This window comes from Hyperolius riggenbachi, chromosome 7 (assembly GCF_040937935.1).
Source record: "Hyperolius riggenbachi isolate aHypRig1 chromosome 7, aHypRig1.pri, whole genome shotgun sequence".
Classification (NCBI taxonomy): domain Eukaryota; kingdom Metazoa; phylum Chordata; class Amphibia; order Anura; family Hyperoliidae; genus Hyperolius; species Hyperolius riggenbachi.
This window is the reverse complement of record NC_090652.1, coordinates 326,519,434-326,535,310: the sequence shown is the minus strand read 5'-3', so window position 1 is coordinate 326,535,310 and position 15,877 is coordinate 326,519,434. Positions and strand designations below refer to the sequence as shown.

At 53.1% G+C, this 15,877-nt stretch overlaps 2 protein-coding genes across 2 annotated transcripts in view; both read right to left on the bottom strand.

Moving 5' to 3' along the window:
- GPR39 (G protein-coupled receptor 39) overlaps nt 1-13,286 on the bottom strand; it is a 292,833-nt gene extending 279,547 nt beyond the window's left edge. Inside the window, exon 1 of the mRNA XM_068247137.1 lies at nt 12,326-13,286. Coding sequence (XP_068103238.1) covers nt 12,326-13,166 — 841 coding nt within the window. The 5' untranslated portion in view covers nt 13,167-13,286. The remainder of the gene's footprint in view (nt 1-12,325) is intronic.
- Nucleotides 13,287-14,215: 929 nt separating this feature from the next.
- Nucleotides 14,216-15,877, bottom strand: LOC137526228 (putative uncharacterized protein ENSP00000383309). Its single transcript, XM_068247445.1, has one exon. The coding sequence runs from the start codon at nt 15,875-15,877 to the stop codon at nt 14,216-14,218; it is 1,662 nt and encodes a 553-aa protein (XP_068103546.1).

Here is a 15,877-nt window from a genome sequence, read left to right as displayed (position 1 = left end):
TGTGTGTGTGTGTGTGTGTACAGTGTGTGCGTGTACAGTGTGTGCGTGTGTACAGTGTGTGCGTGTGTACAGTGTGTGTGTATGTACAGTGTGTGCGTGTGTACAGTGTGTGCGTGTGTACAGTGTGTGCGTGCGTGTGTGTGTGTGTGTACTGTGTGTGTGTGTACTGTGTGTGTGTGTACACGTGTGTGTGTGTGTACAGTGTTAGGGTTAGGGTGTATGTGTACACGTGTGTGTGTGTACAGTGTGCGTTACAGTTGGGCCGAACCTCCGATTTTAGGTTCACGAACCTGGTTTGCGAACTTCCGCGGAAGGTTCGGTTCGCGTTAAAGTTCGCGAACCGCAATAGACTTCAATGGGGATGCGAACTTTGAAAAAAAAAAATAATTATGCTGGCCACTAAAGTGGTGGAAAAGATGTTTCAAGGGGTCTAACACCTGGAGGGGGGCATGGCGGAGTGGGATACATGCCAAAAGTCCCCAGGAAAAATCTGGATTTGACGCAAAGCAGCGTTTTAAGGGCAGAAATCACATTGAATGCTAAATGACAGGCCTAAAGTGCTTTCAAACATCTTGCATGTGTATACATCAATCAGGTAGTGTAATTAAGGTACTGCTTCACACTGACACACCAAACTCACCGTGTAACGCAGCGCAAACAGCTGTTTGTGTAGTGACGGCCGTGCTGGACTGGTGCGCACCATGGCGAGAGTGCAGGTTTTGGTGGCTTTACAGCCCATATGGTCGCCTGGCTGATGTAGCTGAATGACAGAACAGTGACTGTCCAGCTGATCAAATTTGGTCTGACCACAATGAGGCAACGACCTTATTATCGTGGGTGTGCCCCCCGAGACACTCATCTAGGCGTCGGTCATTGCTTCATTGTGATACGCAAGCCCCTTCACCACGGCAAGGTAATGATCACGGGAATGGGCGCATGTACATGCCTTTTCTTTTGTTGTTGCAGCTGCTCGCAGTGCAGCCAGAAAAATTAGGCAGTCATGTACACGCACCAGAAAAATTATTACAGCGGCCGCTGCTAGCAGCGGCCTAAAAAATTCAGCAATCCGCCTGGAGTCCCGGACCCTGTTGGTGGTGGTGGAGAAGGTAGTCAAGCGGCCTGCAGGCAGACATGCTGTGTGGAGGGACTGGGAGCGACTTAGTCTTCTTGGGGCAGGCCAGGCAGCCAGTCACACGGCGTGCAGGCAGAGATGCTGTGTGTGCGGGGACAGACTTAGTCTTGGGGCGGGCAGCAGCCCTCCGGGATCCATGCCTCATTCATTTTGATAAAGGTGAGGTACTTAACACTTTTGTGACTTAGGCGACTTCTCTTCTCTGTGACAATGCCTCCAGCTGCGCTGAAGGTCCTTTCTGACAGGACGCTTGCGGCAGGGCAGGAGAGAAGTTGGATGGCAAATTGGGACAGCTCTGGCCACAGGTCAAGCCTGCGCACCCAGTAGTTCAAGGGTTCCTCATCGCTGTTCACAGCAGTGTCTACATCCACACTTAAGGCCAGGTAGTCGGCTACCTGCCGTTCCAGGCGTTGGTGAAGGGTGGATCCGGAAGGGCTACGGCGAGGCGTTGGACTAAAGAACGTCAGCATGTCCGACATCACCATGAGATCGCTGGAGCGTCCTGTCTTTGACTGCGTGGACACGGGAGGAGGATTAGTGGCAGTGGTACCTTGCTGGCGTTGTGCCGTCACATCACCCTTAAAGGCATTGTAAAGCATAGTTGACAGCTGGTTCTGCATGTGCTGCATCCTTTCCACCTTCCGGTGAGTTGGTAACAGGTCCGCCACTTTGTGCCTGTACCGAGGGTCTAGTAGTGTGGCCACCCAGTACAGCTCATTTCCCTTGAGGTTTTTTATACGGGGGTCCCTCAACAGGCAGGACAGCATAAAAGACGACATCTGCACAAAGTCGGATCCAGTACCCTCCATCTCCTCTTGCTCTTCCTCAGTGACGTCAGGTAAGTCAACCTCCTCCCCCCAGCCGCGAACAATACCACGGGAAGGTTGAGCAGCACAAGCCCCTTGCGATGCCTGCTGAGGTTGTTCTCCTGCCGCTGTCCCCTCCTCCTCCTCCTCCTCCTCCCCCAAAGAAACACCTTGCTCATCATCCTCTGAGTCTGACTCGTCTTCTGCACACGACTTCTCTTCTTCCTCCTCCTCCCCCCTCTGTGCTGCCGCAGGTGTTGAGGAAACAGCTGGGTCTGATGAAAATTGGTCCCATGCCTGTTCCTGCCGTAACGGTTCCTGGTCACGCTCATTCACAGCTTCATCCGCCACTCTACGCACAGCACGCTCCAAGAAGTAAGCGTAGGGAATTAAAGAGGAACTGTAAGCTCAAAATAATTTATTGCCAGCAGGTAGCCTATACCCAATTTATAGATGAAAACCCAGTATTTTCTGCTAGAAATCCAGCATTTTGCTGGAATCACACCTTTAAGTAGGAAGCCACGCCCCCTCATGAGGCTGCTCCGCGGCTGTATATTCATTAATCTTGTGCGCACTGCCTTCTGGGTAGTGACATCATGGGTTGCTAAGGGGGAAAAAAAACAGCAGTCCTCACTGTTATCAAGGTGGGACATGTGCACGAGGCAGAAGAAGTTTATCTTGCAGCCTCCGATGGGATGATTGATCATCCCTCTCTGCCCTGTGAAGCTGCCGCTGCCACTATCAGGTCAGCGACATGTGTTTAACTCTCCTCATCCCAGCTGGAATCCCTCTTGTCAGCTCTTCCTACAGCCTCCGATGATCTAACTCTGCCTGCATGTCCGGTGAATGCACATGACATGCAGGCAGAGCTTTAAGATCATCGGAGGCTGTAGGAAGAGCTGACAAGAGGGATTCCAGCTGGGATGAGGAGAGTTAAACACATGTCGCTGACCTGATAGTGGCAGCGGCAGCTTCACAGGGCAGAGAGGGATGATCAATCATCCCATCGGAGGCTGCAAGATAAACTTCTTCTGCCTCGTGCACATGTCCCACCTTGATAACAGTGAGGACTGCTGTGTTTTTTCCCCCTTAGCAACCCATGATGTCACTACCCAGAAGGCAGTGCGCACAAGCTTAATGAATATACAGCCGCGGAGCAGCCTCATAAGGGGGCGTGGCTTCCTACTTAAAGGTGTGATTCCAGCAAAATGCTGGATTTCTAGCAGAAAATACTGGGTTTTCATCTATAAATTGGGTATAGGCTACCTGCTGGCAATAAATTATTTTGAGCTTACAGTTCCTCTTTAAGTCGCTGATGGTGCCCTTACTGTGGCTCACCAGGTTGGTCACCTCCTCAAACGGCCGCATGAGCCTGCATGCATTTTCCATCAGTGTCCAGTTGTCGGGCCAGAACATCCCCATCTTCCCAGACTGTTTCATTCTACTGTAGTTGTAGAGGTAGTGGGTCACGGCTTTCTTCTGTTCTAGCAGGCGGGAGAACATGAGCAGGGTCGAGTTCCAGCGAGTCGGGCTATCGCAAATGAGGCGTCTCACCGGCATGTTGTTTTTGCGCTGAATTTCCGCAAAGCGTGCCATGGCTGTGTAAGACCGCCTCAAATGCCCACAGAACTTCCTGGCCTGCTTCAGGACATTCGCTAAGCCAGGGTACTTTGCCACAAATCTTTGAACCACTAGATTCATGACATGTGCCATGCAGGGTATGTGTGTCAGCTTCCCCATATGCAAAGCGGCAAGCAGATTGCTGCCGTTGTCGCACACCACGTTGCCTATCTCCAGGTGGTGCGAGGTCAGCCACTCATCCACCTGTTTCTTAAGAGCAGCCAGGAGAGCTGCTCCAGTGTGACTCTCCGCTTTGAGACAAGACATGTCTAAGATGGCGTGACAGCGTCGTACCTGGCATGCAGCATAGGCCCTGCGGAGCTGGGGCTGTGTAGCTGGAGAGGAGAACTGCCACTCAGCCAAGGAGGAGGAGGACAGCGAAGAGCATGTAGCAGGAGGAGAGGAGGTGGCAGGAGGCCTGCCTGCAAGCCGTGGAGGTGTCACAATTTGGTCCGCTGCGCCCTGCTTGCCATCGTTCACCACCAGGTTCACCCAATGGGCTGTGTACGTAATGTAGCGGCCCTGCCCGTGCTTGGCAGACCAGGCATCCGTGGTCAGGTGTACCCTTGACCCAACGCTCTTCGCAAGAGATGACACCACTTGCCTCTCAACTTCACGGTGCAGTTGGGGTATGGCCTTTCTCGAAAAATAAGTGCGGCCTGGCATTTTCCACTGCGGTGTTCCGATGGCCACAAATTTACGGAAGGCCTCAGAGTCCACCAGCCGGTATGGTAACAGCTGGCGAGCTAACAGTTCAGCCACGCCAGCTGTAAGACGCCGGGCAAGGGGGTGACTGGCCGAAATTGGCTTCTTCCGCTCAAACATTTCCTTCACGGACACCTGACTGCTGCTGTGGGCAGAGGAGCAGGAACCGCTCAAGGGCAGAGGCGGAGTGGAGGAGGGTGCCTGTGAAGGTGGAAGGGAGAAAGCGGCAGAAGCAGATAATGCACCTGATGGAGGAGGAAGAGGAGAAGGAGGGTGGCTTTGCTTTTGTGTGCTGCTGCTGCTTTTGCTCAGGTGGCCATCCCATTGCTGTTTGTGCCTTTTCTCCAGGTGCCTTCGTAAGGCACTTGTCCCTACGTGAGTGTTGGCCTTTCCACGGCTCAATTTTTGTTGGCAGAGCGAACAGATGGCTTTGGTCCGATCTGAGGCACACACATTAAAAAATTTCCACACCGCTGAGCCACCCTGGGATGTGGGCACTATGGGGACCTCAGCAGCTGATGCTGAAGGGCAAGTTGGCTGGCTGTACATAGGTGGCGATACATGGTGCCGGACTCTGCCACCAGCTGTTTCTGACGAAGAGCTGCCCCAGCTTCTTTCAGCAACTTCTCTCCTCCTACTACTCTCTGACTCCCCCTCTGAACTGTCCCCCTCTTCATCTCCTCTATTGGGAACATACAGAGGATCCCTATTACCGTCATCATCGTAGTCATCCTGCCCAGCTTCGCTTGCCTCAGACAAATCCAAACTTGCACCATCAGTAGGTCCTTCATCCTCCTGACACGTTACATCCATAGTGTTGCCGCGTAACTCAGACATATTAGCTGGTGAAAATTCATCTGGCTGTAACAACAATGGCTGTGCATCAGTGATTTCAACACTAAATAATTCTTGCGAAGTGTCAAATGCAGCGGAAGTGGTGCTAGTAGTAGCGCTGGTGGCTGAGCAAGATGAGGTGTTCTGTGTCGCTAAATACTCAACCACGTCCTGACAATCTTGGGAGGTGATGGGACGTGCCTTCTTCCGAGCACTGTACTGTGGGCCAGGTCCACACGAAATTACATTTACACGACCTCGCGCAGACCTGCCGGGTGGCCTTCCTCTGGCTCTGGCACTACCTCTTCCTCTACCTGTTTTGTCCATATCGGGTATGCACGGAGTGGTATATCACACTGCGTGCACTCATGTAGGTAGGTGGGTTCACTTAACTGCACAGGTATGCGCACTGATGCGGTGGGTTCACTAAGCAGAACAGGTATACAGTGGCGGGTTCACAGAACAGGTATGCAGTGGCAGGTTCACTGAACACAACAGGTATGCAGTGGCGGGTTCACTGAACAGGTATACAGTGGCGGGTTCACAGAACAGGTATGCAGTGGCAGGTTCACTGAACACAACAGGTATGCAGTGGCGGGTTCACTGAACAGGTATACAGTGGCGGGTCCACTGAACAGAACAGGTATGCAGTGGCGGGTCCACTGAACAGAACAGGTATGCAGTGGCGGGTTCACTAAACAGAAAAGGTATACAGTGGCGGGTTCACTAAACAGAACAGGTATACAGTGGCGGGTTCACAGAACAGGTATGCAGTGGCAGGTTCACTGAACACAACAGGTATGCAGTGGCGGGTTCACTGAACAGGTATACAGTGGCGGGTCCACTGAACAGAACAGGTATGCAGTGGCGGGTTCACTAAACAGAACAGGTATACAGTGGCGGGTTCACTAAACAGAACAGGTATACAGTGGCGGGTTCACAGAACAGGTATGCAGTGGCAGGTTCACTGAACACAACAGGTATGCAGTGGCGGGTTCACTGAACAGGTATACAGTGGCGGGTCCACTGAACAGAACAGGTATGCAGTGGCGGGTTCACTAAACAGAAAAGGTATACAGTGGCGGGTTCACTAAACAGAACAGGTATACAGTGGCGGGTTCACAGAACAGGTATGCAGTGGCAGGTTCACTGAACACAACAGGTATGCAGTGACGGGTTCACTGAACAGGTATACAGTGGCGGGTCCACTGAACAGAACAGGTATGCAGTGGCGGGTTCTCTAAACAGAACAGGTATACAGTGGCGGGTTCACTAAACAGAACAGGTATACAGTGGCGGGTTCACTAAACAGAACAGGTATACAGTGGCGGGTCCACTGAACAGAACAGGTATGCAGTGGCGGGTTCACTAAACAGAACAGGTATACAGTGGCGGGTTCACTAAACAGAACAGGTATACAGTGGCGGGTTCACTAAACAGAACAGGTATACAGTGGCGGGTCCACTGAACAGAACAGGTATACAGTGGCGGGTTCACTAAACAGAACAGGTATACAGTGGCGGGTTCACTAAACAGAACAGGTATACAGTGGCGGGTTCACTAAACAGAACAGGTATACAGTGGCGGGTTCACTAAACAGAACAGGTATACAGTGGCGGGTCCACTGAACAGAACAGGTATACAGTGGCGGGTTCACTAAACAGAACAGGTATACAGTGGCGGGTTCACTAAACAGAACAGGTATACAGTGGCGGGTTCACAGAACAGGTATGCAGTGGCAGGTTCACTGAACACAACAGGTATGCAGTGGCGGGTTCACTGAACAGGTATACAGTGGCGGGTCCACTGAACAGAACAGGTATGCAGTGGCGGGTTCACTAAACAGAAAAGGTATACAGTGGCGGGTTCACTAAACAGAACAGGTATACAGTGGCGGGTTCACAGAACAGGTTTGCAGTGGCAGGTTCACTGAACACAACAGGTATGCAGTGGCGGGTTCACTGAACAGGTATACAGTGGCGGGTCCACTGAACAGAACAGGTATGCAGTGGCGGGTTCACTAAACAGAACAGGTATACAGTGGCGGGTTCACTAAACAGAACAGGTATACAGTGGCGGGTTCACTAAACAGAACAGGTATACAGTGGCGGGTTCACTAAACAGAACAGGTATACAGTGGCGGATCCACTGAACAGAACAGGTATGCAGTGGCGGGTTCACAGCACAGGTATGCAGTGGTGGGTTCACTGAACAGGTATACAGTGGCGGGTCCACTGAACAGAACAGGTATGCAGTGGCAGGTTCACTGAACAGGTATGCAGTGGTGGGTTCACAGCACAGGTATGCAGTGGTGGGTTCACAGCACAGGTATGCAGTGGTGGGTTCACAGCACAGGTATGCAGTGGTGGGTTCACAGCACAGGTATGCAGTGGTGGGTTCACAGCACAGGTATGCAGTGGTGGGTTCACAGAACAGGTATGCAGCCAGACAGGAACAAGTTAAGCCTAACTAATCTTTCCCTGAGAGACAGTCTGCAGCAGCTCGCCCTACTCTCACTAACGCAGGCAGCACACGAGTGACCGTAATGGCCGCCGCTGCCTGCCTTATATAAGGGGGGGTGGGGCTCCAGGGGCTAGTGTAGCCTAATTGGCTACACTGGGCCTGCTGACTGTGATGTAGAGGGTCAAAGTTGACCCTCCATGTGCATTATGGGGCGAACCGAACTTCCGCAAAGGTTCGCCTGCGGGACGCGAACGCGAACCACTGAAGTTCGCATGGAACCGTTCGCAGGCGAACCGTTCGGCCCAACTCTAGTGTGCGTGTGTAGTGTGTGCGTGTGTACAGTGTGTGCGTGTGTACAGTGTGTGTGTGTGTGTGTGTACACAGTGTGTGTGTGTACAGTGTGTGTGTATACAGTGTGTGTGTGTATACAGTCAGTGTGTGTGTGTATACAGTGTGTGTGTGTGTGTGTACAGTGTGTGTGTGTGTGTGTGTGTACAGTGTGTGTGTGTATGCAGTGTGTATGTGTGTACAGTGTGTGTGTGTGTATACAGTGTGTGTGTGTGTGTATACAGTGTGTGTGTGGGTGTGTACAGTGTGTGTGTGTATGCAGTGTGTGTGTGTGTGTACAGTGTGGGTGTGTGTACAGTGCGTGTGTGTGTGTGTGTGTGTGTGTGTGTGTGTGTGTGTGTGTCTGGGTACAGTGTGTGTGTGTGTATACAGTGTGTGTGTGGGTGTGTACAGTGTGTGTGTGTATGCAGTGTGTATGTGTGTACAGTGTGTGTGTGTATGTATACAGTGTGTGGGTGTACAGTGTGTGTGTGTGTGTGTGTGTGTGTGTGTGTGTGTGTGTGTGTGTGTGTGTGTACAGTGTGTGTGTGTGTGTACAGTGTGTGTGTGTGTGTGTGTGTGTGTGTGTGTGTGTGTGTGTGTGTGTGTGTGTACAGTGTGTGTGTGTGTGTGTGTGTGTGTGTGTGTGTGTGTGTGTGTGTGTGTGTGTGTGTGTGTGTGTGTGTGTGTGTGTGTGTGTGTGTGTGTGTGTGTATACAGTGTATACAGGGGTACTGTGCCTGCAACAAGTGAGAAGTCATGCAGTGGAGGTGCTCCTAACTTAATGGCAACAACAATAGCACTAGTGTACACAGCTCTGGTTGTCAGTGGGCTGTGCAGTGTCACACACCGAGATACACAACAGTACAAACACCATACAGTGATAATAACAGAGGCCCTGGAGCAGCAGTGGTAAAACTGTGCTTGTGTGTTATGTGGCACACAATTAGATATCACTAGAAGTGGCCACAGGTGTGACTCAGTGCCAATGTGCTCTGTCTGTGGATTATCTGACAGACACTGAGAATATGCAACAGGTGAGGTCACACAGAATACAGTGATAATAACAGAGGCCCTGGAGCAGTAGTTAGTACTCTGCTTGTGGGCTGTTATGTAGGCAGAAGGCACACACAGATTACTACTAGATTACTAGAATATTACAGTGATAATAACAGATGCCCTGGAGCACTATTGTGCTTGTATTTAATGTGACACACAATAGTAGTGGGCACTGGGCACAGCTCTGGGTGGCTGCCTGTGCGCTGTGGAGTAATGCTGGGCTGATGCTGGGCTGGGCCAATGCTGGGCCAATGCTGGGCTGGGCCAATGCTGGGCTGGGCCAATGCTGGGCTGGGCTAATGCTGGGCTGGGCCAATGCTGGGTTGAGCTAATGCTGGGCTGGGCTAATGCTGGGCTGATGCTGGGCGGAGGTAATGCTGGGCTGAGCTAATGCTGGGCTGATGCTGGGCTGGGCCAATGCTGGGCCAATGCTGGGCTGGGCCAATGCTGGGCTGGGCCAATGCTGGGCTGGGCTAATGCTGGGCTGGGCTAATGCTGGGCTGAGCTAAGCTCATTGCTGGGCTGGGCCAATGCTGGGCTGGGCTAATGCTGGGCTGATGCTGGGCGGAGGTAATGCTGGGCTGAGCTAATGCTGGGCTAATGCTGGGCTAATGCTGGGCTGAGCTAATGCTGGGCTGAGCTAATGCTGGGCTGGGCAAATGCTGGGCTGGGCTAATGCTGGGCTGGGCAAATGCTGGGCTGGGCTAATGCTGGGCTGGGCTAATGCTGGGCTGGGCCAATGCTAGGCTGAGCTAATGCTGGGCTGGGCAAATGCTGGGCTGGGCCAATGCTGGGCTGGGCCAATGCTGGGCTGGGCTAATGCTGGGCTGAGCTAATGCTGGGCAAATGCTGGGCTGGGCCAATGCTGGGCTGAGCTAATGCTGGGCTGGGCTAATGCTGGGCTGGGCTAATGCTGGGCTGGGCTAATGCTGGGCTAGGCCAATGCTGGGCTAATGCTGGGCTGGGACAATGCTGGGCTGGGCTAATGCTGGGCTGGGCTAATGCTGGGCTGGGCTAATGCTGGGCTGGGCCAATGCTGGGCTAGGCCAATGCTGGGCTAATGCTGGGCTGGGACAATGCTGGGCTGGGCTAATGCTGGGCTGGGCTAATGCTGGGCTGGGCTAATGCTGGGCTGGGCTAATGCTGGGCTGGGACAATGCTGGGCTGGGCTAATGCTGGGCTGGGACAATGCTGGGCTGGGCTAATGCTGGGCTGGGCCAATGCTGGGCTGAGCTAATGCTGGGCTGGGCTAATGCTGGGCTGGGACAATGCTGGGCTGGGCTAATGCTGGGCTAATGCTGGGCTGGGCTAATGCTGGGCTGGGCCAATGCTGGGCTGGGCTAATGCTGGGCTGGGCCAATGCTGGGCTGAGCTAATGCTGGGCTAATGCTGGGCTGGGACAATGCTGGGCTGGGCTAATGCTGGGCTGGGCCAATGCTGGGCTGGGCTAATGTTGGGCTGGGCCAATGCTGGGCTGGGCTAATGCTGGGCTGGGCCAATGCTGGGCTGGGCTAATGCTGGGCTGGGCTAATGCTGGGCTGGGCCAATGCTGGGCTGGGCCAATGCTGGGCTGAGCTAATGCTGGGCTAAGCTAATTGCTGGGCTGAGCTAATGCTGGGCTAATGTTGGGCTGGGCTAATGCTGGGCTGGGCCAATGCTGGGCTGGGCTAATGCTGGGCTGGGCCAATGCTGGGCTGGGCTAATGCTGGGCTGGGCTAATGCTGGGCTGGGCCAATGCTGGGCTGGGCCAATGCTGGGCTGGGCTAATGCTGGGCTAAGCTAATTGCTGGGCTAATGCTGGGCTGAGCTAATGCTGGGCTAATGTTGGGCTGGGCTAATGCTGGGCTGGGCCAATGCTGGGCTGGGCCAATGCTGGGCTGGGCCAATGCTGGGCTGGGCTAATGCTGGGCTGGGCTAATGCTGGGCCAATGCTGGGCTAATGCTGGGCTGGGCTAATGCTGGGCTGGGCTAATGCTGGGCTGGGCCAATGCTGGGCTGGGCTAATGCTGGGCTGGGTAATGGCCATTAGCCCAGCAAAGCTTTTTGACATCTTGCTAATAGCGACTACCTGATGAATTATCATGAGGCATTTTACTACTTGGTTATTTTATCTTAAGTTTATCTGGTCAGAGCCACTCTCTGTCAATAGCACCGCTACTTATTTTGTTATTTTGTGTACTGTTGGGTCTGCCAATGACCCATCCTGACCACGCCCATCTTCCAGTGCATGGTGACACCCACTCTCTTCATGCTGCGGTGCGCTGCATGGTGTCTGTCTCCCTGTTATGGACTGTCCTCAGAAGTGCTCGCAATCTATTCCCTACCAGAATCTAATGTCCTACCAAATGATGTATTTATATAGTGCTACATGTCTGGAGTACATACATATGTGAGCTTAAAATGTGGGGGCGATCCCGCGTGCCGCATGGGGGGGGGGGGGCGACCCATGCCATGTGTGTGTGTGTGGGGGGCAGGCTGAAACTTTCCTGGTGGGCCCTTAGTGTCCCAGTCCGACCCTGATGTGGCCTAAAACATGTTGTGTTTACTGCTCCTCAATCATCTGCTTCAAATGACTCCTAGAGTGAGAGGGACATGGAGGCTGACATATTTATTGCCTTTTAAGCAATACCAGTAGCCTGGCTGTCCTGCTGATCCTCTTCCTGTAATAGTTTCAGTCACAGCCCCTGAAGAAACATGCAGGACATCAGGTGTTTCTGACATTATTGTCAGATCTGACAAGATTAGCTGCATGATTGTTTCAGGAGTGTGATTCAGACACTACTGCAGCCAAATAGGTCAGCATAGCTGCCAGGCAACTGGTATTGTTTAACAGGAAGTAAATATGGCCACCTCCATATACCTCTCAACACAGTTTCCCTGTAATGCTGAATACAAACAATGCAGTTTCCTGTCCAATCGTCTAGAATTGGAGGATTATTTCTGACATATCTGATCTGCTTTCATTCGATAACGAAGGACAATCAATCACAGAAACATCAATCCTATTATCGATCGGGAGCAGTTTGGAGACGTACACACGATGCAACTTCCTGTCAGATTGCTGGTGGATTGGACAGGAAATTGCCTTGTGTGTACCCCGTATAAAGGATCGCCTATTGTGTCCCGCCTCGATTCTTGCTGATCAGAAACAAATATTATTTATGCGCAGAATGCTTGGCAAATACGGTTACTGGACATCGATTCTTATTTCATACAAAAAGCTCACTTGTCATTAGCACAAAAAATTGTAAAAGTTTTGAAGTTTTCTCTGCAAGATGAACATTTTCCCAGCTACATAACCAGTGAGAACGTGCACAACATTTGTATTATTACCATGCTTCACCCCTTGGTTAATCACCCCAAGACAATGTCCACTCACCCAGGAATAGGATGGTTTGTTTGCGTGCGGATCTGGCCTCGGAGCTGTCACTTTTGGTCATCTCATTGGTCACGCTAGCTGCCGCTTGGCCTTTCACCGTAATGGTTCCTTTCTTGGCTGCCATTAGAATGACCATCATCTTCCGACACATGAAGGCCACGGAAACCAGGATGACCACGTAGACTATGAAGGCACCGAAGATGCTGGCTTGGTAGGCGCTCCACTTAGAATGGAGGTTTGTGCACAGCGTGAAGTTTGCAGTCAGATGATTGGTTGTGGAGGAGTTACAGCGAGAGCGCCTGCCTGTGACTGGCCTCAGCGGATATTCTGCGCCCATGGCAAAGATCAGCGGCAATGCCACACAAACAGAGGTCAACCAAGCAAAGCAAATCATCAGCTTCACACACCGTGTGCCGGAAATGGCCTTGAAGCGGAACGGGTGACAGATCGCCATGTATCTTTCAAAGCTCAGTGTTGCCACATGGAAGATGGTGGCATAGCTGCAGGCCTCAAACAGAAAGCAATAGATCTTACAGGCAATATCTCCATGTGTAGGAGTAAAGGGAAACCAGATGCCAGAATAGAGCTCCACTGGCATCCCCAGCAGGATGACCAGCAGGTCAGAGCAAGCCAGGCTGACCATGTGGTCAGTCACCCCCTTCTGCATGTAGCCTTTGTCTCGCAGAACCTTGGTGGTCCGAATGGTGACGCTGTTCCCAATGATTCCAGCCAGCATAATGATTCCATACAGGACAGTCAGCGAGATCTTCACTGCTAAGCGGACCTCAAAGTCTGGAACATGCGAATGGTCAATGAGGTCTGTACAGGAATCTTCATCCATTGTCAGCTTGTGAGTCTTCAGGCCATCATGTGCTGAAATGCTTGGTGGAGAGTCAGAAGAGCGCCATGAAGCAGGCCGAGAAGCGTGCCTGATACTGGAGGAGGTTGGCCTGCTTGTGGGGCGAGCTGCACCCTTCACAACTACATCAGGCCTTGTCATCAACAGGTTGAGTTAAACATTTACCAGCCAGTGACATGTGTGGGAAGTACGAGATTGTGATTCAGATACTCTGGCTGCTGAGACGTGTGAACGCCTGAGAGGGACACAAGAAAAGCTCCCAGCCAGCCGGCTGCCATCCAGAAATCTGCTCACGTAGGGGAGGCAGGAGGGCAGCAAATCGCAAACAATGGAGATGAAGTAAAAATGAATTTCTTGCTTTCAGAGGAATGGCTTGCTGTGCTGCGGTGATGATGCTGAGGATTCCAGGACACCCTCCATAAATCCATTTATCCCGTAAAATGACCACATTCTCAGTGCCACGCAGCTCATAAAACATCACTCGCATAAAAGCAACACTATTCAAGAGGACAAGCAAGCTTTCCAGGCAACATGCTGGGGATTAAATTGAATTACTGTAATTGTGTAATATTTCTTTCTCTATGTGACCCTTGGAAGAATCTTCAGGCCGGCCATCTTGCTCTCATATGTCTAGCATGCCTCTGGGACACATCCCTCCACCACTACAGAAATCCCGCTTTGTCTTATGACCGCATCTATTCCAACCTGTGACATTTTAATCACCCGCCTGCCTAAGTTCCCTGAGCTGTGGTCTGGTGTGTCGGCAGCAGAGGAGCCTCTGGCAGCCTCAGGGAAGGGCAGCTCATTTCATTCTGAGGATTCGCCCTACAGCCCCTCTTCTACAAAGCTGTCGCTTCTCCACGGCCGGCAACAGACTGTAAGCTTTAATAGAGAGCTATCAACACAGCCATAAAACCGAGAGCGCGTCCGGCGTAATGTTTACTGATAAATGTCTGACTTACACGCTCAGCGCTTATCTCTGCTGTGTAATGCAGACCAGAACTATCTACTATGTCTGCAAATACATGACTCTAACCACCGAGCAAAGTGCACTTACTACAAAACAATGTGCAGACAAGAAATACCCGACAGCGTGCAGGTGCAATGTACGTCCGGCAGCGTGCAAGCACAATAATGGCGTATTCCCGGCAGAGCGCAGGCACAGCGTATGCCCGACAGAGCGCAGGTACGGCGTATGCCCGACAGAGCGCAGGTACGGCGTATGCCCGACAGAGCGAAAGGTACGGCGTATGCCCGACAGAGCGCAGGTACGGCGTATGCCCGACAGAGCGCATGTACGGCGTATGCCCGACAGAGCGCAGGTACGGCGTATGGCAGACAGAGCGCAGGTACGGCGTATGGCAGACAGAGCGCAGGTACGGCGTATGCCCGACAGAGCGCATGTACGGCGTATGCCCGACAGAGCGCAGGTACGGCGTATGCCCGACAGAGCGCAGGTACGGCGTATGGCAGACAGAGCGCAGGTACGGCGTATGGCAGACAGAGCGCATGTACGGCGTATGCCCGACAGAGCGCATGTACAGCGTATGCCCGACAGGTACGGCATATGCCCGACAGAGCGCAGGTACAGCGTATACCCGACAGAGCGCAGGTACGGCGTATGCCCGACAGAGCGCAGGTACAGCATATGCCCGACAGAGCGCAGGTACGGCATATGCCCGACAGAGCACACGCACAGCGTATGCCCGACAGAGCACAGGTACGGTGTATACCCGACAGAGCGCATGTACGGCGTATGGCAGACAGAGCGCAGGTAAGGTGTATACCCGACAGAGCGCATGTACGGCGTATGGCAGACAGAGCGCAGGTACGGCGTATGCCCGACAGAGCGCAGGTACGGCGTATGGCAGACAGAGTGCAGGTACGGCGTATGCCCGACAGAGCGCAGGTACGGCGTATGGCAGACAGAGCGCAGGTACGGCGTATGGCAGACAGAGCACAGGTACGGCGTATGCCCGACAGAGCGCAGGTACAGCGTATGCCCGACAGAGCGCAGGTACGGCATATGCACCGACAGAGCGCAGGTACGGCGTATGCCCAACAGAGCGCAGGTACGGCGTATGCCCGACAGAGCGCAGGTACAGCGTATGCCCGACAGAGCGCAGGTACGGCGTATGCCCGACAGAGCGCAGGTACGGCGTATGGCAGACAGAGCACAGGTACGGCGTATGCCCGACAGAGCGCAGGTACGGCATATGCCCGACAGAGCGCAGGTACGGCGTATGCCCGACAGAGCGCAGGTACGGCGTATGGCAGACAGAGCACAGGTACAGCATATGCCCGACAGAGCGCAGGTACGGCGTATGCCCGACAGAGCGCAGGTACGGCGTATGCCAGTCAGAGCGCAGGAATAGCGTATGCCTGACACAGCGCAGGAACAGCATATGCCCAACAGAACACAGGTACGGCATATGCCCGATAGAGAGCAGGAACAGCGTATGCCAGTCAGAGCACAGGTACGGCGTATGCCCGACAGAGCGCAGGTACGGCGTATGCCCGACAGAGCGCAGGTACGGCGTATGCCCGACAGAGCGCAGGTACGGCGTATGCCCGACAGAGCGCAGGTACGGCGTATGCCTAACAGAGCGCAGGTACGGCGTATGCCCGACAGAGCGCATGTACGGCGTATGCCCGACAGAGCGCATGTACGGCGTATGCCCGACAGAGTGCAT